Below are 18,079 nucleotides of genomic sequence, written 5' to 3'. Positions count from 1 at the left end.
TAGGCAGAAAGTGTGCGTAAAGATTTTGTGTGCGATAATAGGCGAAAAAAAACCTTGCGAAGGTAAAGTTTGTTGCTGTAAAGTGTGCTAAATGTGTTTGTGCAGATTGACTTGATTTTCCCGCCCGCAGATTCTTTTCGCACCCAAGCGCGACGCTTCTCCCCAACGGACGAAAAATCCCCGACAAACGTCATCTGGTCGGAAGCGGACCGATCCGTCAACATATTAGTCCGAGGGAAGGCCAGGGGACCTCCACGTGGACGAGATCCACCAGCCGGTCCGTCAAACCGCCGGCAAGCAACCGCCATTGTGCAGCGCTTCATAAGGAAGCAACCACCGGCCGCCAACAAGCCGGGAGCGTCGACCCCACCGGCAGGTCATCGACAGGGTCAGTAAGCCCATACAAACCGGTGAGTCATCAAACCCTTTTTGTGATTGGAGTGCGGCGTCCGAGGAGGGCGCCGCGGAGGAAAGTTGTTGTGCCAGTCGTAGACTGATGACCCAAATGTGCTGCTAAAGCCAAACCATATTTCGCGAGTCGCAAAACCCACCGACTATCGCTTGGGTCCGTCATCATGGACCCGTGAAAACATGCGTGCGTGAGCCGTTTTCGCCAAAATACTGCGAGAAAGAGTGACATCACATTAAGACATACAACACAGAGCACAAACGAAAGAGAGAGCTAGGGAAGAGAAACCGCACACAAGTTAGGAGACAGAAACCATGAACGAACACAAACACTAAAACCGAAAAACCGGAGGGAACTCTGTTGAACATGCCATCCTGTTAGTATTAGGACAATAAATGTGCCATTCGTTAATCATAAATAAAATGTTTCTCTGTAGTCCCCCTAGCTTTTGACTAATTGTGTTTAAGGCTCAAGACTCCATCACAATGTTTTGAAAATTAATGACTAAATCACTTGTTTGTAATAGTGATGCATTTGGTACGAAAAGTGCAGCAGCGATAAATAAAATCTCGCGTGATTTTTGCAAACGTCGTGAGTCCAAATGAGAGACTCTCTTTCATTACTCTCTCTTTTGCTAATATCTAGGCTAGATTAAAATTTATTGCAATATTTTCAGTGTGCTGAGGCACTAGACAAAGCTATTTTCTTCAGATCGGTGCTGGAAAATCCAATGTAAATGTTAGTATGGCTTTGCAATAATCGAAAGAGAAAGTAAACAAAGAGAACCTCTCTTTTGGACTTTCGACGTTTTCAAAAATCACGCGAGAAATGTTGTTTACAACTGGGGTGGGTGGTAATGGGGTGGTAAAAATATCCCAGCTGATGCATAATGTTGCCAGCAATGATTTCTTCCACTAAATAAATCTGGCAACGGTGAAGAGATGATTATTTTCTTGTGTATGCACATCTTTGTTTGCGTGTTGGCTGGCGTATACGTTGTATTGTTCGGATTGAATGAAGTTACATCGCGTAGAATTTGTACTCACCATTTCACTTATTGCGCTAGTGAATTTGAGTCTTCCGCATTTTATTGCATTCACAATACGGTCGTCAAATTTGTCTCTCACTTCGATTTTTGGAAAGCAGTTTTTGACAGTTTTTGGGCGTGAAGTGAGATAATTGGTAGTCCAGATTGAAGAAAAATGTGAAACTCAGTTAGTGAATATGTTTTAGGAGTGATCAAAACAAATAGGCACTGCAAAATAGTGACTTTAGTGACCATTTTACAAAAAATAGTGACTTTAGTGACTTTTGGATGCAAATAGTGACTTTTTAGTGACTAGACTCAAAATAGTGACCAAGTCACTAAAAAGTGACTCGCTACCAGGCCTGCAAGGAAACAATGGGAAAAGATCAAGTGAAAAATCAAGTGAGTGTGTATGTGTTTGATCCGAACGTTCGAACGTTAGTATGCGTTCGATGAACATACGAATATCGGCCAAGAAAAAACGCAGTTTTCAGCGTTTTTCCAGCAATTCCTCAGTAATTGCTAGTTTTGATAAGTGAAAAATTAATATGGAAATGCAATGAATATATTATGATGGAGGGTAAGTCCGTAAATAGCCCCAAAATATTGATTTAGTGTAAAACTTTATTAGTATTAGTGTGGATTCGAATAAAATCATCGTCATCGTCGGATTGATTACGGTTTATAGAGCCTTAACGTCACAGCGCGATATTGTTTATTAGTTTTCGAGTCCCGTCCTCCAAATGTTGAGTTTGACTGTGGGTTGTCAAACTCAAGAATTGTTTGGATAACCCAGAATATCCGAGAACTACCTTACGGTGTTCTTCTTACCTTCTATAACATGTAATGTACACGAAATGAACAAATAAATTTTGTTAACAAACAAAAAGCTTTTTTTGCAGCTGTAGATTTCAAGTCCTAAACTCAAGGATAGTTTGGATGGCCTATGGCGTCCAAGGTAGATTAAAAATAGTTTATTGTACATCACGGTAACTCTACGGCTACGTTTGAATAATAATATTATTTTGAAAAAGAAAAATCCGCTGCCAATGTACCTAATATTTTCTTTTCCCTAACTTCACCCTGTTCACGAGGTTCTAGGTCGTCGTAAGGCCTTGACCTTCCATGCTTGATATTTCTCCCTGATAGGGGAGTTAATTTCAAGCAAGTGTTTAAACACAAGTAACAGTGCTCTCTTTTATTCATCGTGCGATTTCATGCTTCTTTTTTTCTGTTGGGGTCCCGTATGTATGGCCCCGTGGGCCTTATGGACATTTCTCACGGAATCCAGATTTAAAAGTGCTCGCGTTTTCAAGGGCACACCACTCAATTTGAAAGCAACGCATAATCGTCATTTTTATTATTTCTGCTGTGCTGCGTCGCAGCATGCGCGAAATAATAAAAATGACAGTTGCTTCCGTAATTAGTGGTGTGCCCTCGAAAACGCGAGTACTTTTGAGTTTGGATTCCGTGAGGAGTGTCCTTAAAGGGTTACATAAAGATAATAATGAAAAAAACATCGTTGTGTAAAAACTGTCTGATCGAAATTGAGCAATGCTAGTGCATGCTAAACAGTCTTTGGCTCCGTAGAGTTTTGAATTGAACAATTGAGCCTAATAAAAGAAATATTTGAAAAAAAAAGACAAAAAGAAGAATAAACATACATAAAGATAGAAGAAAATACTGGAAATAACATGTTTTTCAATGATAATAAATAGATGAAAATAGAAGAATAATGAAGCTAATTTAGTTCTTACGAAGAAAAAGAAGTAGATGAAAAAGCTGAGCTGTAGATTCGGTCAAATGGCCTTCGATCAAACCATGAGTTAGATGAAACGGTATACTACTCGCACATTTCGGTGCGTATACCCATACAGATAGACATGCTTTGCTAAAACATTGCAAAAAGACGAACTATAATATGAAATACATAAATTGGAGAGTTGCAATTCTGAACTAATGATAAATTTACAGACATCTTCCAATAAACGACTTCTTTAAAAACAATAGCCATCTAAAACAAATAAAAAAGAACACTAATGATTCGATCACTGTTTAAGCCCCATCACACCTGTCACTTTCGATTGCGTCCAATACGTTTCGAAACTTTCACCACACCTTATAGTCAAACCCTTCAAAGGGCAAACCACTATACTGTGCACCAACGCCGGAGACGTCGACCAAAAGTGGATCAATATCAATTATCATGTTTTATTTAGTAATACCACTTTCAATCAACACAACGGACATATGTACATAAGCCACAACTGGAAACAGCAGTCGGTTTAGCCATTTGGTATCTTGTTAGAGACGACTATCCTCGTAAGCGGCGGCAGTCGCGCCTTGTGTGTTAGCTATTAATATTGAACTAAGGTGGCCACTTCTTGAACCGACCACCGGTGACCGTTTCTCACGTCTTGGTTATTCAAAAGCTTTTCAATATTGATGTAGATATTTTAGGTAACCGTGCGCTCGTGAGACGTGAGATGTCGGCTTGTACACATGTGGCCATGTTCGTGTTGTTAGGTGTTAATGAATTTTGCCTGCCACCACAAGAGCGAGTGGCACTTAGTACTTACATTCTCCAAAGGATGGCACTGGCGTTGAAGCTGCCGCGAACAACCCTGGGCTGTACGAGTGTCGCTTGAAATTGTAGCCGAGAATCTTCTCACGAATCGGACTCACACTAGAATACAGATAATTGACTGCGGCACTGCGATGATGCTGATGCTGCTTGGAGTGGTCACGTTTCCTCAGTACCACCTCAGGTTGCTCACCGTTCGGATCGCTGATCGGTCGCAGACCACCCACAATCACCCCCTCATCGCCGTCATCCACCAGATATTTACTACTACGGTTGTTGTTATTGTTGTTATTATTATTATTGCTCACATCAGGACTAAAGCTCCCGACACTCTTCAGCACTATGCTGCTCGGCCGAAGGCTAATGTTGTAGGATTTCCACTTTTTCTTCTCGAATTTGGCACACTCGAACAGGAACGTATCGTCGAACTCCGGCATTTTCGCGATCGTTTCACTATACCTTCGGTTTCTATACAAAACTTTCAAACTGGTTCAGCTGAAATCCGCATCTTCCAGTTAGAAGATAATATCGACGAATGACCGTCCTCGTCCCACTCACACTGACTGGCAGGCTGCAGCTGTTTGAAGGAAGAAAAATCGTGACTGGAGGGAAATTCACCCAATCGATTCCCTCTTCTCCGGATTCCACTCTCGCGTTTTTTTTTCTACCAGGTTTTCGCCAGCAACGAAGGCTACGTACTACAATCAAGCCTGGACGTGCAAAGAATCGAGTACCCTTGCGGAGCCATTAAGATTAGAGGCACATATTTTAGTTGGCGCGCGGCTGTCGGTCGACCGACAAGTGCAACTAATACTGGTACTAACGAGAGAATGCAGCTGGGTCGATGCATTGGAGCTCGCTAGGTAACAGATAGAGATCTATTCAACTGTAGTTATATTAGGTATGGCTCAGCGAATGGATAGATAGTGATTAATGTTCTAAGATATGACATGCTAAATGAAAGCCTAATAAAAATGGTTGCTTGTATAAAATAGTACACTACAAATTTTCAAAGCTTTAAAGTAGAAAGATTCCCAGACCATCTTATGAGAAAAGGAATGATTAACTCAGATTATGCCAAACGTCACCTACCCCTGAAATTCATGCAAAAACATTCGGCAATCGATTTTCGGGGAGCACACATGGTTATTACTTTCAGCCAGTACTCATAGCACATCGTGAGCAATCTATTTATTTGCCGCCGGCCGTTGCGTATATTTTCGTCCATATCAACCGTCTAGAGACCAGATGTTCTCCGGTTCACTTTGTTCGTCACTGTCTATCAAAACAAATCATGAATTGCGTTGGCCGTTACCGTCGCATCGTCGCCACCATTGAAATCACTTGCCGGCGGCGTAAACCAAGCTGAGGCATACATCTGCCCTGCGAGGCAATAAATATGACTTGCGTTCTCGATTAGATCACCATTTAAAAAAACCTTCACTTAATTCAAGTCCTTACTATGAACAGTGATTTAGTCGATCCATATGATCAAGATCAAACCAATTAATAACGCCCACTGACACATTAAAACAGTTACTGCGGTAGTTGACTGTAGCTCCACAGCGCTGTTCAATGGCCATCATATCCTGCCGCGATCGATCGGAAAGGCGGAAACGTTCGCGCAGCAGCTTGTTGACATTTTCTTCATTAGCACGCAAGCATGCTCTCAACTAATCGTCACTTTCAATTTCAACGCGCGACGACGACGTCGTGGGCTACTTCGCAGCTGAAGTTGAACAACTTTTACCTTCAACAATCACCGAGAAGAGCAGGGCTGCGCTTCTAAAGTCTTGATACTTAACTGATCCGGTTGTGTCTTTCGCTACGTTAATGGGTTCGGTCGTGCTCGAGAGCCATCAGGCTCTCAAACCACACTGCATGGTAATCACTTCTTGTTCCATCCTAATCCTAGCACTGTTTCCCACCACGTTAGTGACGAAGCCAAGTCGTAGTCTTTTGCCGGCGTTTCGGAAGAATGGATATTCAAATTTGTGGTCGTAAAGTTTGAAGACGAGAGAAAAGATGACCGTTTGTCATTTGACCCAGTCAGTAGCTAGCAGTTAGTTGTTTCGTGGATGATCGCACTTTTCACTTCCCACATTTAGCCGTTTTAGTTTACTTTGATGACAACTGAGATCATTTTCTCAAGTGGGACGTAATTGTTTCCCTTTTATGCTTATATTTCGAGAAAACAATTGCCCACTTTTGTTAATGGTTGGACGGGTTTACGATTAATGCTAACGCTGCTGGCCCGTTAATATTGTTCGGAACAAAATCAGAGGCTCTTTCGCTGCCAATAGGATTCCCTTTCCCTATATAGCCAACTCTGCGAGAAAACAAAATAAACGATCGCTCTAATGATCGTGCTTCAATGGCATCCATTCGAACGTCGCGAATTCCACGGATTTCAAAAAGCCTGTTATTAGGGCCACATGCAGACCTCATCAAATCTTGACATTTTTCACCATCGCGACATCATAGTCATCCTCTCGTCAAACACACCGTCGCGCCTCATCGTTAACACTGATCGCCATGGAGGTGATGGCGCGGTAGCCTCGCGAGGTCGTAGAGCTCCGCGAGCGGCCAAATAGCGCTATGGCTAACAAACCCTGCCAGCAGGTATTCACGGCACTTGCATGTGCAGGGAAAAAAGAGGCACAAGAGCAAAATGACTGTCGCTCCATTAAAGCGATTGCCATGCTGCTGTATCATCGATCATTGAACGAATGTGTCTATCTGGATACAAGACACATTCCATGATATATTTTTTGCGTTCCTTGTACGCTATGTTGAGCAGAAAGGATGTGAAATTTGTCCAAAATATTATTCACGGGTGAGATACATAACATCATCCTACCAAGGACAATGATCCAAGCTCTCGGGTCCCGTAAGAATTGTATTCGAATCCCAGAACGAATCTTTTAGAATTCCGTAAGGATTCTTTTTGAATCTCGTACGGATCACTTTCGAATACCGATAGAATTCTTTTCAAATTCGGTGAGCTTTGTTTTCGCATCTCATAAGGATTCTTTTCGAATAACATATGGATACGTTTCTAACCCAGTAAGGGGCTGTACACATATTACGTAAGCACTTATGGAGGAAGGGGTCCGTCATTTTCTTACGCACCATATAAATAAAAAAATCTTACATGGGGGGAGGGGGCATCGCAAATCTCAGAAAAAAATGCTTACGTATTATGTGTACGATCCCTAGGCATTACACAGAAAAAAGTAAAGAAAAATAAACAGCGCGTAAAACTTGACATGCGAAAACTTACGCTATTCTACGCTGAAATTGTCCTCTTGCTAACAAGATTGCTTACAACTTGTATGCAATATTGACGATTCACGTCGAATATTGTATACATTTAGGCTATATCCCGTATGGAATTACTCTAATAATGGCGTTCCATTTATGTGCATGATTTTTAAGCGTAAATTTTAGTGGATTTTTCTATCTGTGTATATTTAAATCTGATAATAATTTATATAGAATTTAGCAAGGATTTTTTCGCATCCCGTAGAAATTTTATTCCAATCCCGTAAGGATTCTTTTTGAATCCCGAAAGGATTCTTTTTGAATCCCGAAAGGATTCTTTCCTAATTGTTATGGGTTGCTACGGGTGGGGTTACTTTTCGGAGGTCTTTTCAGCAAAACTCATCAATTTGCCCTGATGAGATCAGCTCAAAGAATTGGTCTCGTACTTTTTAAATAATTAAATTTAATTTCACAATAACTTTTATGTTTGACAGTTCTACTTTAATTTAGGTATTAATAATCCTGCATGTCCATGCAGGTTCAGCATCAAAACAATGACTTGCAATGCCTATCGCTTATCACGGTCTTTCTGACAGTTTGCCTTATCTCGTTCAATCTCCTCACACATATTCCTACTTGGCTTTCTAAGCTTTTGGGGGGCGCCCCGATGAACGCCCTCGTCACAACATCCTCCCCCTCGTGCCGTACGAACACTGGATCGACGGCACCGCATCCACAACTCCGCATCACGATGAACGCTAACCTCCGCTTCATTACGATCGGTATTCTCTCCTGTTTGTTCATCGACGTCTAGTACTGCTAGCTTGCAAACTGCTCTCCTCTTCAACGTCCCGGTGGACATCTGCTCATCCGCCTGACGTACAACTCCGTCTTTCCCAGGATAGGTGCGGCTCACGCGACCGCGTAACCACAAATTGCGCACCTTATCGTCGGCTATCAAGACTAAAGCGCCTTCCTTGATTGGTGCGACATTGTCGAACCACTTCGACCGCCGAGATATTATCGGCAAGTATTCGACGATCCAACGATGCCCAAAAGAATCCAGCTTGTTTTGGATCAACTCCCAACTGCTCTTTAACGCTGCCCTGTCATCTACCGGTGCCTACCTGCACTCCGCTAGAACTGAGCATTAGAAAGTGATTCGGGGTTAACGACTGCTGCTCCTCACTCTCTAACGGCAAAAACGTCAACGTTCTCGAGTTCACCATATGCTCCGCTTCGGCTAACAATGTCATGAACGACTCTTCGTCCATTTTCCTCGACATCGGTAATGTTCCGAGGGCGGTCTTTACGGAGCGTACTATCCGCTCCCAACATCCGCCCATATGCGGGGCTAACGGTGGATTGAACCGCCACTTAGTATTCGCGTCCGTAAAGGTACTACTCAGGGTCCCGTTGATACTTCGCAGTTCATCCTCAAGCTCTCTGCTCGCGCCAATGAAGTTCGTGCCATTGTCGGTATACACCTCTTGCGGTGCTAGCGATAAACCGTCGAATTGCCTTTTTGCACGAGTCGGTACTTAGGGAATACACCACCTCCATGTGGATCGCGCGGACCGTTAGACACATGAAGCACTGCGACCGTTCTTCACAAAATAGGGTCCAAAGTAGTCGATTCCTACGAATGTGAATGGTCGTACGAAGGGCGTTGTTCGAAATCGAGGTAGTTGGCTCATTTTTGGCACTACAGGTTTGGCTCTGTACACCCGGCACCATTGACAGCGTTTTGCTACGGTTCGTATCAGCGTCCTCAACATCGGGATGTAAAACTTCTGCCTTATTTCGTTCACAACCGTCTCGTTGTTGGCGTGACGAAACTTTCGGTGGTAGAACTCTAGCAGAAGATCGGTCACCGGATGTCCTCGAGGTAGAATAACCGGAAACTTGGCATCATATTCCAGACAATCCGCAACTCCAATACGACCATCTACACGCATCAACTCATGCTCATCCATGACGGGCGGAAGATTAACTAGTGGACTACTCCGACACAACGGTTGTTGGTCTTCCGGATCGCGTTCCATGTTCCGCTGCAACGTAGCCACCTCGTCCGAATAACAGTCTGACTGCGCAAGTCGCCACAGATACTCTTCCGCACTCGGGAGGTTTTCACGGCTAATTGTTCCAGAATCGTCGAACGTTGACCTTCCGATTCGTTGCGAAAGTTTCTCGCTGAACCGGAACATGTGGGCCACGCTCCGAAGTAGTCGCTCGTATTTTGAGAATCTCGACAGGTCGATCATCGGCACAGACAGCAAGTGACTGCACACGTACGCAGGTCTCAGCTCTTCCGCTTCGTCCGCTTTCTTGGGTTTGTGCTTCGGATAATCGTTTTCAGCTTCATAAAGGAAGGCAGGTCCACACATCCATCGGCTCTCAGGATTGCAATTCGGACCCTTCCCCCACTTCGTAGCTTCATCTACAACATTGTTCTTCGTCCCAAGCCAACGCCATTCTTCAACTTTGGACAGGTTCAATACTTCGTTGACTCTGAACGCTACATACTGCCGGTATCGGCGGGTGTCTGACTTGATCCACGATACAACGTTGCTGGAGTCGCTCCAAAAGTACGTGCGTTTAACCTGGATCGAATGGCCATCCTCGATCGCTTTGCGCAGACGTGAACCAATCACGGCCGCTTGCAGTTCTATTCGTGAAATCGAAACTATCTGAAGCGGAGCTACCTTTGTTTTGGAAACAACCAAGGCACATCGTATCTGCCCTCGATCTTTGATGTACTTTCGCCACTTCCAACGCCAATTCAACGGCCTCGTCTTCCGTGTCGACGCTGTCGAGGTAGTCGTCAACATAGTGTTTATTCTTGATGGCCGCTGCTGCTCTGGGATATTCTCAGTGGCATTTAGGTTCGTCGCCATCGTCACCATGGGTTCGCTTGGGGAATTGCGGTAGACGAACAGTAGAGCGCTACGATCCTCTTTTCTGATCCCGACTTGAAGAAACATCTCTTGTATATCGCCGGAAAATGCCACTTCTCGCTCACGAAATTTGAAGGTTACCGACAGCTGCGGAGTTAATAGGTCCGGTCCTTTGAGGAGCGTCGTATTCAACGACACGCCACTCACTTTTGCTGCTGCATCCCAGTTGACTCGTACCTTTCCTGGTTTATTTGGGTTCAAGACAATGCCCAGTGGTAGGTACCAAGTGCGCCGCGGGTCGAACTCTGCCATCTCTTCCTTCGTTAATACGTGGATGTAGCCTTTGGACTCTGCCACCTGCTGATGAACGCTGTTGCACTTCAATCGTCGCTCAGCCATTGGTCTGCTGTCTGGGAATTCGAAGGAATCTTCATTCCAAAGCAGCCCGGTTTCATATTTCCCATCTGCCGTCCAGATTGTTTTCCTTAAGACCTTAAGGATTATTTACGAATCTTATAACCGTAATGATTGTTTTTGAATCTCATATTCTTTTCAAAACTTGTAAGAATTATTTTCGAATCCTATCAGAAATCCTTTCGTAGCCCGTAATAGTTGTTTACAAATATCGCTGTGAAAATCATCCTTTTTGAATGGGATTCTACTTGCTTTCGGATGTTATTGTACTCGAATCCCGACGAAATTTTACTCGGATCTCGATGAGATTCTACTTGAATCTCGATGAGATTCTACTCGAATCTCGATGAGATTCTACTCGAATCTCGATGAGATTCTACTCGAATCTCGATGGGATTCTACTCAAATCCCGATGGGATTCTACTATATTTCCGAAAAGATTCTACTCGAATCCCGATAGGATTCTACTCGAATCCCGATAGGATTCTTCTCGAATCCCGATGGGATTCTACCCGCAATGGGATTCTACTCGAATCCCGATGGGATTCTACTCGAATCCCGATGGGATTCTACTCGAATCCCGATGGGATTCTACTCGAATCCCGATGGGATTCTACTCGAATCTCAATGGGATTCTACTCGAATCCCGATGGGATTCTACTCGAATCCCGATGAGATTCTACTCGAATCCCAATGGGATTCTACTCGAATCCCAATGGGATTCTACTCGAATCCCAATGGGATTCTACTCGAATCCCGACGGGATTCTACTCGAATCCCGATGGGATTCTACTCGAATCCCGATGGGATTCTACTCGAATCCCGATGGGATTCTACTCGAATCCCGATGGGATTCTACTCGAATCCCGATGGGATTCTACTCGAATCCCGATGGGATTCTACTCGAATCCCGATGGGATTCTGCTCGAATCGATGGGATTCTACTCGAATCGATGGGATTCTACTCGAATCCCGATGGGATTCTACTCGAATCCGATGGGATTCTACTCGAATCGATGGGATTCTACTCGAATCCGATGGGATTCTACTCGAATCCCGATGGGATTCTACTCGAATCCGATGGGATTCTACTCGAATCCCGATGGGATTCTACTCGAATCGATGGGATTCTACTCGAATCGATGAGTTCTACTCGAATCCCGATGGGATTCTACTCGAATCCGATGGGATTCTACTCGAATCCCGATGGGATTCTACTCGAATCGATGAGATTCTACTCGAATCCCGATGGGATTCTACTCGAATCGATGGGATTCTACTCGAATCCCGGGATGGGATTCTACTCGAATCCCGGGATGGGATTCTACTCGAATCCCGGGATGGGATTCTACTCGAATCCCGGGATGGGATTCTACTCGAATCCCGGGATGGGATTCTACTCGAATCCCGGGATGGGATTCTACTCGAATCACGATGGGATTCTACTCGAATCCCGATGGGATTCTACTCGAATCCCGATGGGATTCTACTCGAATCCCGATGGGATTCTGCTCGAATCCGATGGGATTCTACTCGAATCCCGATGGGATTCTGCTCGAATCGATGGGATTCTACTCGAATCCCGGGATGGGATTCTACTCGAATCCCGGGATGGGATTCTACTCGAATCCCGGGGTGGGATTCTACTCGAATCCCGGGATGGGATTCTACTCGAATCCCGGGATGGGATTCTACTCGAATCCCGGGATGGGATTCTACTCGAATCCGATGGGATTCTACTCGAATCCGATGGATTCTACTCGAATCCGATGGATTCTACTCGAATCCCGATGGGATTCTACTCGAATCCCGATGGGATTCTACTCGAATCCCGTTAGGATTCTACTCGAATCCCGATGGGATTCTACTCGAATCCCGATGGGATTCTACTCGAATCCCGATGGGATTCTACTCGAATCCCGATGGGATTCTACTCGAATCCCGATGGGATTCTACTCGAATCCCGATGGGATTCTACTCGAATCCCGATGGGATTCCACTCGAATCCCGATGGGATTCTACTCGAATCCCGATGGGATTCTACTCGAATCCCGATGGGATTCTACTCGAATCCCGTTAGGATTCTACTCGAATCCCGTTAGGATTCTACTCGAATCCCGTTAGGATTCTACTCGAATCCCGTTAGGATTCTACTCGAATCCCGTTAGGATTCTACTCGAATCCCGTTAGGATTCTACTCGAATCCCGTTAGGATTCTACTCGAATCCCGTTAGGATTCTACTCGAATCCCGTTAGGATTCTACTCGAATCCCGTTAGGATTCTACTCGAATCCCGTTAGGATTCTACTCGAATCCCGTTAGGATTCTACTCGAATCCCGTTAGGATTCTACTCGAATCCCGTTAGGATTCTACTCGAATCCCGTTAGGATTCTACTCGAATCCCGTTAGGATTCTACTCGAATCCCGTTAGGATTCTACTCGAATCCCGTTAGGATTCTACTCGAATCCCGTTAGGATTCTACTCGAATCCCGTTGGGATTCTACTCGAATCCCGTTGGGATTCTACTCGAATCCCGTTGGGATTCTACTCGAATCCCGTTGGGATTCTACTCGAATCCCGTTGGGATTCTACTCGAATCCCGTTGGGATTCTACTCGAATCCCGTTGGGATTCTACTCGAATCCCGTTGGGATTCTACTCGAATCCCGTTGGGATTCTACTCGAATCCCGTTGGGATTCTACTCGAATCCCGTTGGGGTTCTACTCGAATTCCGTTGGGATTCTACTCGAATCCCGTTAGGATTCTACTGGAATCGTGTTAAGATTCTACTCGAATCCCGTTAGGATTCTACTCCAATCCCGTTAGGATTATACTCCAATCCCGTTAGGATTATACTCCAACCCCGTTAGGATTCTACTCGAATCTCGTTAGGATTCTAATCGAATCCCGTTAGGATTCTACTCGAATCTCGACAGGATTCTACTCAAATCCCGTTAGGATTCTACTCAAATCCCGTTAGAATTCTACTCGTATCCCGTTAGGAAAATTCAACAAGAATCTCGCCAGGATTTTTCGTCTCTTCTACTCGAATGCCACTTCTTCTTCTTCTTATTCTTCTAATTGGCATTACATCCCCACACTGGGACAGAGCCGCCTCGCAGCTTAGTGTTCATTTAGCACTTCCACAGTTATTAACTGCGAGGTTTCTTAGCCAGGTTACCATTTTTGCATTTGTATATCATGAGGCTAGTACGATGATACTTTTATGCCCAGGGAAATCGTGCCAATTTCCAATCCGAAAATTGCCTAGACCGGCACCGGGAATCGAACCCAGCCACCCTCAGCATGGTCTTGCTTTGTAGCCGTGCGTCTTACCGTGCGTCTTACGGCTAAGGAGGGCCCTCGAATGCTACTAGTATCTCGTATACACGAATTCCGTTAGGATTCTGTTCAAATTATGTTTGAATTCTACTATAATTCTGTCAGGATTCCATTCAAATCCCGTCAGCATTTTACTCGAATCCAGGCAGTATATTTTCTCCATTCAAGAGATTTATATTTTCATGTATATGTTAAGTTCATCACTTCAATTCCGTTAGTGATTTCTTCAATTCCAGTCAGGATTGCACTCGAATCCCGTCAAGATTATATTCGAGTCCCGAATGCCGTTAGGGTTGTCAAGCTCGTCAGGATTCTACTCGATTAACATCAAGATTCTACTAGAATCCGGTCTAGATTCATCTCGAAACCCGTTTGGATTCTATTTGAATCCCGTCAGGATTCTACTCGAATCTCATCGGGATTTTATTCGGATCTTGAAAGAATTCTATTGGAATTCCACTCGAATCCTATTAAGATTCTACTCGAATCCCGCTTAGGATTCTACACGAATCACCCAAGCAGCACGCGCAACATCTTTCAAATAGGTGTTTGTTCCTAATAAATTGCATTGAAGACACTGGCAATACATCGAGTCACATTAAAGCCACTTCCCAGTTTCAAAAAATCACAATGTTTCATTTCCGTTTAAGTGGCGTCGCAATATTCTACCCATCTGACTTCTTGGGTGGCTTAAAATTCGATGTGTGTCATATCAGAAACAAAACAGATAAGTTGCAGAATTAATAACACTTCGGTTCATTGCTGTTACGACAATGTTCCTGATATGTTGCAAAACACTTTGAGCTCAGCTGAGCAGTATTTTATTTTTGGCAGTCCCCTGCATGTTCCGTATAAGGTACAATGAAGTTACAACTGACTTTGTTGTTTATGTAGTGCACTTGTAGCAGAATCTCCAAATAGAATTGTTGGTGTGATGGTTATAGTAGAAGGTTGCAAATCTCAAGGTCCATGGTTCGATTCCCGGTTTGTTTTTGTGTTTTTATTTTCTTTGTAGCCGCAATATGTTGCAAATAGGCTCCACCTCTTGCGCTTTTTGTGTCACAAAGGAGTTCCAAATACGACGCATTGTGCTTAAGTCAGACCTTTAGTAAGTCACACCACAGTTGTTGTTACTCACTGAGAAACAAGAGGTGTTGCTTGGGCATGTATGGGTTCTACTCGAATTCCGTCAAAATTCCACTCGAATCCCGACAGGATCATACTCAAATTCCGTAAGGATTCTACTTAAATCCCGTCAAGATTCTACTCAAATTCCATCAAGATTTACTCAAATTCCGTAAATATTCTACTTGAATCCGTTCAGAATTCTACCCGAATTCCGTCAGGAATCTACTATGATTCCGTCAGGATTCTACTTAAATCTCATCAGGATTCAACTCCAGCCACGTCAAGATTCAACTCCAATCACGTCAGGATTTTACTCGAATCCCGACAGGTTTCTTCTAGAATTCCGAAGAATATTTTTGGATTTACATTTTTGTAGTTCATGTTCAGTCTAGCAGTTCTTCTTCTTCTTATTGGCATTACATCCCCACACTGGGACAGAGCCGCCTCGCAACTTGGTGTTCATTAAGCACTTCCATAGTTGTTAACTGCGAGGTTTCTAAGCCAGGATACCATTTTTGCATTCGTATATCATGAGGCTACCACGATGATACTTTTATGCCCAGGGAAGTCGAGACAATTTTCAATCCGAAAATAGCCTAGACTGGCACGGGAATCGAACCCAGCCACCCTCAGCATGGTCTTGCTTTGTAGCCGCGCGTCCTACCGCACGTCTAAGGAGGGCCCTTAGCAGTTCATTAATTGCAATAATCGTTTAGATTTTTGGAATATCAATACTACATGTAGACTAACTTGATCAGTGATTGTTAATTTATAATTTATAATCATAAGTGAGATTGAAATTTTATTTAGGTATTTAAAACACTTTGAACGCTCGATACACGATATGTTATCCAATTACGTTCCCATCTACAAATGACGCAAATAGCTTCAGGAGTGTGTTTATCTGATCAACCTAGCAGCGAATGTCAAACTTAAGGGTTGTAGGTTGTACCAATGCAATGGTATATAAAAATTGGATCACCCTTTTCATATTCTGTGCTTGGCTCCTTAGTCCTTACTCAATGAAATCCAGCTCGGATTTGTTGGAAAAATAGTGCACAGTTGAAAGAAAGAGCAAACCATTCCAAATTCTTACGACCAATCGAACGATAATCGCAACGAGCTGGGCACCTGCAAGTAATTCTTATTAGATAATTTGTTTTTGTATTTTTTTTCTTTGGGGATTAGTATAGGTCACAAGTAAATCACAGCGCAAAGCTTATGTTCGGAAGCAGGTGCTTTTCAAGGATTGCGTATACCAATCGGGAAGTAATTTAAGACATCATAAACGCAGCACTGGGTCATACTTCACATACCTACTACGACTGTCGGTGTTGTAAAATTGGCTCATGCGGAAGAGTAGGTGGATAAACTGCTGCGCATCGTTCCACCAATTTCAGCTAACCCAAACATGAGAGATCATTAAACGTAATTATTGTCTAACTGTGCAGTTCTAGTTCTGTCCATGTTTGCTTCACATTTTAGAGGCCCAATCGTCAGAATTCATTTACAATTATCTTACTGTTAGCGAATCCGGCATGGAAGGAAAAAACGAATAAATATTCAACATTGATGAAACACGCCATGGTTCTGTTAGGGGTTATGACGTTCAAAGGTATTTGTGTCGAATGGTGTCTCCTCCGAGTTCGAGTGAACTAATTTGAATAATGATTTCAAGCTTGGTATAAGTATGACCAAAAAATGAATAATAACGTTTCTAATTTTGGATGATCCTATTACGGTTATTGAAACGCGATTAGATGAATAAGCATCTCATTGATTTATAATTATGGACGTATGCGCTATTGTTGTCCAATTAGTGCCCAAACAAGAGGTGGGTTAAAATTTTCAGATGTTGTACAGCCAGTGCATAACTAATTATTTCCAAGAAGGCTGCTGCTACGTGATAGCTAATATACATGGGTATAAACTATACTAAAATACTGAGCAGCATGATTCAAATACTTTCAATTTCTATATTTTGTTTAATACTATTTGGCCATATGTAAGTAATTGTATATGATGTAAGGCTCCAAAACGCGTCAATACTATGTAAGGCACTCGGGAAAGTTCATGCGAAATTGTTGCAGCTAAATTTCAATATTGAGCATTGAACCAACCATGCAATAGATTAAGTTCATAGTTGTCATAATGTCATTAAAGTCCACAGTTTAAGTGGATTGTTGTGTCGTTCGATCACTTGCCTGCGTTGCTTGAACTTTAGTCTTTTTTTCATGAACACTCGTTAACCTATATGGGCATCGAGAAAGGCAAAACCCTTTAAATGAGGCTATTTGCCAGCCTGATTTTTGTATAAGCCGCCGGTCAGCTGCTTGCACTTGGCGCACCACCGTTCACATTTATCAGTGGACGAAAATTACCTTAAAACTGTTAACCAAATTGGAAACGAACGACAGCAGCAGCATCCACAATTCTCACGGCCCATTCCTAGCTCATCGTAGCGAAGCTCGGCCAGCAGAGTCATAAAACATCTCAACGTGCGCCGCACATTGGAGGAGCTAGAACAAATGGTTGACCAAAATGCAAATGAAAAATGCGCATGTTTAATTTATCAACATTTTACTATGCTTAAATATTTTCTACAAATTTGCATAAATTTTTACTCGATAAGTGTTGGATATTGAGTTTCAAGCCACACTATTGTTATAATATACATCCTCGTTTTTTAATGAAAGAATAAAAGTATGGAACACAAACAATCCTTATCAGATTTTATCTTGATTTTCATAACATATTTTTCTTGTATGTTGTAATTAATTTAAAAAAAAACTCTTTCGGGCCTCTTTTTATTTTATATTTTAATTTTGTTTAAATCTTATTATTCTTTTCATTTTATTATTATGATCATTAAAGTCACTCAAAAGTTGTAATTTTATTACAAGTTTTATTTAAATGACTGAAACGCAAACATAATTCTAACAAAATGATATTTATGTATGTGATTGTTGACAAAAATCGAAAAAAAATGCCCTTTGGTCATTTGTCCAAAGT

The 18,079-nt window shown here is 42.9% G+C and overlaps 1 protein-coding gene across 7 annotated transcripts in view; it reads right to left on the bottom strand.

Annotated features, from left to right (window-relative positions):
• The window catches only part of LOC134207675 (guanine nucleotide-releasing factor 2), a 226,688-nt gene that overhangs the window by 82,879 nt on the left and 125,730 nt on the right, over positions 1–18,079 (bottom strand). For 3 of the 7 annotated variants that reach the window (XM_062683466.1, XM_062683460.1, XM_062683461.1), the window contains exon 2: positions 4,016–4,597. The exons of the other annotated variants lie outside the window; for them this stretch is intronic. In XM_062683466.1, the coding sequence (XP_062539450.1) occupies positions 4,016–4,457 (442 nt within the window). In that variant the 5' untranslated portion in view covers positions 4,458–4,597. The remainder of the gene's footprint in view (positions 1–4,015; positions 4,598–18,079) is intronic. 7 annotated transcript variants of the gene reach the window in all.

The sequence above is a fragment of the Armigeres subalbatus genome, chromosome 1, assembly GCF_024139115.2.
Source record: "Armigeres subalbatus isolate Guangzhou_Male chromosome 1, GZ_Asu_2, whole genome shotgun sequence".
Classification (NCBI taxonomy): Eukaryota; Metazoa; Arthropoda; class Insecta; order Diptera; family Culicidae; genus Armigeres; species Armigeres subalbatus.
Note: the sequence above shows the minus strand (reverse complement) of the source record. Positions and strands in the feature narration are given on the sequence as shown.